This window comes from Ascaphus truei, chromosome 5 (genome assembly GCF_040206685.1).
Source record: "Ascaphus truei isolate aAscTru1 chromosome 5, aAscTru1.hap1, whole genome shotgun sequence".
Taxonomy (NCBI): domain Eukaryota; kingdom Metazoa; phylum Chordata; class Amphibia; order Anura; family Ascaphidae; genus Ascaphus; species Ascaphus truei.
The window spans coordinates 3351962-3359087 of record NC_134487.1 but is presented as its reverse complement, the minus strand read 5'-3'; the positions used below and the strand labels follow the sequence as shown (position 1 = coordinate 3359087).

The following is a 7126-nucleotide window of genomic DNA, read 5'->3' as shown; positions in this document are numbered from 1 at the left end:
GCAGGGAGAGAGAGACCTGTGCAGTTCCTTAGTGCAGGGAGAGAGAGGCCCTGTGCAGTTCCTTAGTGCAGGGAGAGAGAGGCCCTGTGCAGTTCCTTAGTGCAGGGAGAGAGAGACCTGTGCAGTTCCTTAGTGCAGGGAGAGAGAGACCTGTGCAGTTCCTTAGTGCAGGGAGAGAGAGGCCCTGTGCAGTTCCTTAGTGCAGGGAGAGAGAGACCCTGTGCAGTTCCTTAGAGCAGGGAGAGAGAGAGGCCCTGTGCAGTTCCTTAGTGCAGGGAGAGAGAGGCCCTGTGCAGTTCCTTAGTGCAGGGAGAGAGAGGCCCTGTGCAGTTCCTTAGTGCAGGGAGAGAGGCCCTGTGCAGTTCCTTAGTGCAGGGAGAGAGAGACCTGTGCAGTTCCTTAGTGCAGGGAGAGAGAGGCCCTGTGCAGTTCCTTAGTGCAGGGAGAGAGAGGCCCTGTGCAGTTCTTTAGTGCAAGGACCCAGTATAGTGTTGCTGCATGTTCCTGTAAGCTGTGTTGCTAATACAGCGACTGTCCTTACGGTGGGACGTCCGGCTGGACCCCATCCCACGCGGAGGTACAGGTCAGCGCTGGACCAAGCGGCGCCGGTAGACCCTTTGCGATGACACCTGGGCAGGTATTTACAGCCTTCCACACGTGCACCAACGTTACCTCGCTCCTCACATGTGACAGGCCTGTTCACACACTTGGGTGGGCTTGGACTCTTTGGACACGGGGTTGGGAAGGGGGTGTAGGGTATAGCCCAGTTAGGGGCTAAGGAGGTTATAGCCCAGTTAGGGGCAAGGTTATAGCTGCCAGCTAGTGGCAGAGGGTGGTACATATATCTTGTTGTGTATTGATGTGTTAAGTTATATTCTGCATATAGTAAAGACCGTTGCTATTTTACATCCAGTGTATGTGTTCATTTGTATGTGTCCTGCGGGGAACAACTCCCGCTCTGCTGGGATCCATCGCAGGTGGAGGCGCGGCACCATATAGTAGTAGTAAGAGTAATTCACCCCAGGTTCCCCGTGGCGGAAGCTCAGCCCTCCTGGTTGCCAAACAGGTACCGCACCAGGAAGGGGATTTACAGCTTTATTACGATGTATTATTTCCGTATAGACTAGTGACTATAATACCAGAGCGCTAAACCCAGGTGTGGGCTTGGTGTAGGTGTAAGGTGTGTACATGCGTTTCCAAAAATAATTATTCGATGAGAGCAGTTAATTAACATCTCGCATGTACATATATATGTTCTTTTTAATTATTATATGTATTCTATCCATCACTACATTGCACTTTGACACATTGTTTAGTATCATATGTATGGGGGACCGCGAAAAATCTGGCATATGTAACCATCTTATACACAATGTGCTATATAGGCTCTGTATACCCTCATCCCCTTTCATGGCTAGTACCTGCCACACTTGCCCTATAAGAGCTCTACATGCATGTCCACAATAGGAATGTGGCTGGGAGATTCTATCAGCCCACTCCTATGCATTGAATGCTCTCTTATGTGGCTCGCAATGGCGCAATACCAATGGGCAGAATTGTTGAAATTATTTCTGAGTCCCCACGCATGCGCAATACGAATGGGTTATTGGAGGAATTGTTTCTAAGTCCCGGCGCATGCACTATACGAACGGGTAATTGGAGGAATTGTTTCTAAGTCCCCGCGCATGCGCAATACAAACGGGCAGAAGTTGTAAATTATTTCTAAGTCCCTGCGCATGCGCTACACGAACGGACAAAGATAGCTAACAATCTCTTAAGTCCTTGCGCATGCGCAATATGAAGGGACATAGTTAGTAAATTATCTTGAAGTCCCCGCACATGCGCAATATGTCCGGACAGCCATGGCCAATTTTCTCTAAGTCCCCACGCATGCGCACCACGAACGGGCAGAGGTAATCGTTTCTAAGTCCCTGCGCATGCGCATTATGTACGGCCAGTCACAGCAAACAACTTCCAAATCCCCACGCATGCGCTAAACGCACGGACATCCATTGCCAACAATTTCTAAGTCCCCGCGCATGCGCACCACGAACGGGCAGAGGGAATTGTTTCTAAGTCCCCACGCATGCGCATTGTGTACGGCCGGGAACGGCTAATATTCTCTAAGTCCCTGCGCATGCGCAGAAGCTGTTATATGCGTCGCTAATGTTTTATGGCCCTCTAAGTCCTAGAAACGATCGGCAACAGCTTAAAATTGCGCTAATAAGGTACAAAGTCCATGATTTTAATGTGATTGAACCTCAATAGCATATGTATAGTTCATTGAGTTTGTTTGCACGTGTGCGCAGTGCGCATGAGCAACAGCTGATAGTCATTGATTCTCAATCACGGCACTGAAGGGGTATAAAAGGGTTCAGCCTCCTCTCCCCCAGTAAATTTCGTCCCTGAAGAAGCTCCTTTGCTGGAGGGAAACGCGCGTTGGACGCGCAATGTTGTCAGTCTCCTACGTGGAGCTGTTTTAATGTAGTGTTTGCAGTCTCCTGGTTCACTGTGTACAGACTTCAGTATCTGATTACTTATTTTATCTTCACAGTCAGCGAGCTCGTTATCCCTGCTCCTTAAGATATGTGTGTTCACAGAGTTCATGCTGTGAATTCACCACCTACATTGCTGCGATTGTCTGCTCTGTCGTGTTGTTTACTCACCAGTTATAATACTTTGTGTGTTAGCTATACCACTCACAGTGTTTGCACTTCCACACACTGACACTTTATCACTGAAGTGTTCAATGGTAACAACAGTAGCAGGATCACTGACTATTTATTCATCCAATCGCTCGCTGACTTGTATATATATAGACATACCATCTGGTCTCACAGTTGTCCCAGAGGGGTTAATACCCTGACTTATAGCATCTTATGTCCTCTACATCCCATCATCATTAGGGTGTGTACTGGGATAGTATGATCATATATTTGACGACATGAGTGTTTGATAGCGTTGATTTCATTTACTTTTAAATTCACTTTACACAATTCTTTGGTAATATATGTTTTAAGTAAATCTATTAAAAGTTAACTTTTATACGTTGTGGTGTGCAGTTTAGTGAATTCTTTTAGGGGCACAATCATTTTGTGGTTCCCCTCCCCCTTTTTCAGGTACAGCACCACACTGATAAGTAGTCAGATACACCTACCCATCTCAATCTCACTTAGGGTTGGGGGTAAGAGGGCTACAATAATAACACCCACAACACAACGTCCCCACAATACAATAACCCAACACCACAATAGTGAGTTCCCCCAAAGTACTAGGTTTGCCCTGGGCACCTGTAACCCGATGTCCACAAGAGCAGGCCCACCCAAATGTGAGGAGTAGCGCTACCCCCTTGTGTGTGTGGCCGTTTGTGCATGTTGGGTACCTTTCCTGGTCTCTGGTCCAGACCAGGACAACCTGAAGATGGTGATCCGTCGGACCGCACTGTGATCCCAGGACGCATCTACCGGATCCTCTTAATCAGCGATGCGTCCACCTCTGGAGGGATCTCCCGTTGGGAGTGTGTCCCTGTAAATGTCTCTGAGTATATAGGGGTAGGTGTGTGTACTTGTGCGTGTATATATGGGAGAGGTGTTTGTGCATGTGTTTATTTGTGCATGTATATAGGGGGAGGTGTGTGTGCATGTGCGTGTATATATGGGGGAAGTGTGTGTGTGCATGCATGTACTTGTGCATGTATATATGGGGAGGTGTGTGCATGTGTGTGTACTTGTGTGTGTGTATAGGGGGAGGTGTATGTGCGTGTGTATAGGGGGATGCACGTGTATATTGGGGGAGGTGTGTGCATGTGTACAGGAGGTGTGTGCGTGTATATTGGGGGAGGTGTGTGCATGTGTATAGGAGGTGTGCATGTGTATATAGGGGGAGGTGTGTGTGCGTGTGTATATAGGGGGAGGTGTGTGTGCGTGTATATAGGGGGAGGTGTGGGTGCATGTGTATAGGGGAGGTGTGTGTGCATGTGTATATAGGGGGAGGTGTGTGTGTGTGTGTATAGGGGGAGGTGTGTGTGTGTGTATATAGGGGGAGGTGCGTGTGCGTGTCAGAAAGAGAGACAACGGAAAGATTTTTGGGAAACTTTATTGACACAGGTTTGTCTTTCCTTTTATATAGTAGTATAATATATATTATATATAGTACAGTAGTATACACTATATAATGTTTAACTCATCATTCTCCCGTCTCTAACAGCTTGGGGGAGCATTTCAATAAAACTATAATAATGTTTTTCTGTTGGATGAGACAGACAATGGGAAGTGTGTGTGCTATATGGGCGAGAAAGATTTCCCTAAACCTGTGTCATAGTTCCTGCTCTAACTGACGCGTTTCGCACGTCGCTGAGTAAGTTCTGTGGTCTCCTCGTTATCTTGTGCTTCGTGTATGGATTTCCTTTTCCTCGTTTTGGATTTAGATTTACCCTCATCCGTGAGCGTCTGAATAATCCACTCGAGGAAATACTGCGTGGAGGTGTAAACTCCAGGGCTTTGCAACTGAGCGCATCCCGACCCCCAGCTGCTTATTCCCACCACGGAAAAGACTTTGGCCGTGCTTCCTTTACACATCAGGGGTCCCCCGCTGTCACCCTATGTGGGATACAAGAATTAATAGGAATATCAGTTGAGTTTCCATCTAGATCCTAAACCAAACAAGACAGCATAAATAAAACCCTTCCACCCACAAACGGATACTATTGCAATATTAGCCTGACTTGGAAAGTGAATAGTTTTACAATGAGCTGCTCTCTAAATTACTTCCACCCCAAGACTGGACTGTGCTGAATTCTGCTTTTCTGCGCCAGTGCTAAAGCCATAGAAACCAGAGTCGCTCTTGTCACGGTACGGGTAGCCAGCCTCACATAATAAATACTGTGTGTAGTGACCGCCTCTCAGAGGCTCATTTTGGCCAATATACTGTATGTAATGTTTCGTGTCACCCCTTCCAGAAAAGAGCTAATCACTGTCTGATGTCTGGAAGGGGAAAACTGTATAAACTGGGGACTGGGAATGTAGTAAATGTATATATCTGTAAAAGCACTTTATTCCCTGTAAAATATATTCCCCCAGTGTAGCAGACCAGTGCTGTAGATTGTGTGTAATCATTTCTCTGCAGGCAGACACAGTAATTCACTTACCTGAGCTGCCTGCATAGAAATGCGAGATCGCGCCCAAGGGCTGGGGGGAGGCTGAATGCTGGGACAAATGGTTTGCAGGGAAGGGCTGAGTATCAGGTTTGGGGATGGGCTCTCAGCAGGGTAGAGCCTTTGTTCCCCGCAGACTGGAAGGGCCACTCTTCCGTGGGGTAGGGTTCATTACAGGAACGCCACATATTGTCCTCCATTTTGGTGGTATCAGCTGTATTCTTTCTCCTGACCTCAGGAGGCGCTATTGCAGCGGTTTTCTCTGTATTCACTAGAACCCCAGCTGGTAGTCCTACAGGTGGGCTTGCTTTGCTTGTAGAGTTCGTAGCTCTCACAGGTGTCTCTGTAGACTTTGTCTTTTTCTTCTTTACTTTGGTAGATTCTGGAACATCAGCAGTGCTGAGGGCACACATTCTTTCGCATCAGTGATACTGGATGTGCCCTTGCTAAGAAAAACTTCTGCAATTTCCTTGTGACCACAACGCATTGCTTGCTGCTGCAGTTCCTTGGCTCGTTAAAAACAATACTCCTCTGGCTGCCGACACTTTTTCTGGGGCCACATAGGCATCCTCCTCATCATCAGAATAAGGCCTGAAGGGACACTGCTCCATGTGCCTGGGCTCTTTACACCAGGGTAAATGGTAAAAGGAACACAGGGCACAGCGGATTTAGAATATCCAAACTCATTTATTGAGCCAACACAACGTTTCGACCATAGTGGTCTTTATCAAGTGACATAGTGGCATAGTGGCATACATGGATTGTGTTTATGCCACTGCGTCACTTGATAAAGACCACTAAGGTCGAAACGTTGTGTTGGCTCAATAAATGAGTTTGGATATTCTAAATCCGTTGTGCCCTGTGTTCCTTTTACCATTTAAGGGGTGAAGATCATCGGGAAGCGCAAGATCATGTAAAACAGAAGAAATTTTCTGATGGTGCAGTATTGTGATATTAATAAATAAATATTTATAGTGCTGTGTGATAAGTACTCACAAGTATATGGTGAGTAATGTTCCCATAAAGGTATCTTTCAGGGACAGCCCGTCTGCCCGTGGTGTAGGTGGGTCTGTGTACGTGGATGGATGCTGAGGACCTTAGGTGAATAATAAGGAAACGGACATAGTGCAGACTGTACAAAATTCTATTAAAATTTGTAAGTGAAAGTACAATACACTCACAATGTGTTAAAAGAATACAAGCGTTTTGATCACATATCGGATCTCAGTGCAAGGTAGCTGTATCAGTCCCCCCTCCGCCTCGGAGTGACACTCCTGATGAAACCGCAATACGGAGAAACGCGTAGAGTGAACCCTGATGAGAGAAGATCACTGTAGGATCGGAGTCCCCCAGAGCAGATGACGTCACTTCCGGTTTCCGGTTTGGGTGAGACGCATCAGTGAAACGCACGCCGAGGCGGAGGGGGGACTGATACAGCTGCCTTGCACTGAGATCCGATATGTGATCAAAACGCTTGTATTCTTTTAACACATTGTGAGTGTATTGTACTTTCACTTACAAATTTTAATAGAATTTTGTACAGTCTGCACTATGTCCGTTTCCTTATTATTCACCTAAGGTCCTCAGCATCCATCCACGTACACAGACCCACCTACACCACGGGCAGACGGGCTGTCCCTGAAAGATACCTTTATGGGAACATTACTCACCATATACTTGTGAGTACTTATCACACAGCACTATAAATATTTATTTATTAATATCACAATACTGCACCATCAGAAAATTTCTTCTGTTTTACATGATCTTGCGCTTCCCGATGATCTTCACCCCTTCCACGTCCACGGGATCGAGAGAACGACCCCCCACTGGGTTAAGCTGCATTCGCATGTGTTTGTATTAGTATCACTTTATTTTTATTATCTGTACACTTGTTTATATAGGGATATAACTCTTGAGCGCCACGTTGATATATATTTTTTTCACTTGTCCTTTTACCATTTACCCTGGACC

The 7126-nt window shown here is 46.4% G+C and overlaps 1 protein-coding gene across 1 annotated transcript in view; it reads right to left on the bottom strand.

Annotated features, from left to right (window-relative positions):
• Positions 1–4202: 4202 nt before the first annotated feature.
• LOC142494333 (acrosin-like) overlaps positions 4203–7126 on the bottom strand; it is an 86823-nt gene continuing 83899 nt past the window's right edge. Inside the window, exon 5 of the mRNA XM_075598893.1 lies at positions 4203–4598. Coding sequence (XP_075455008.1) covers positions 4329–4598 — 270 coding nt within the window. The 3' untranslated portion in view covers positions 4203–4328. The remainder of the gene's footprint in view (positions 4599–7126) is intronic.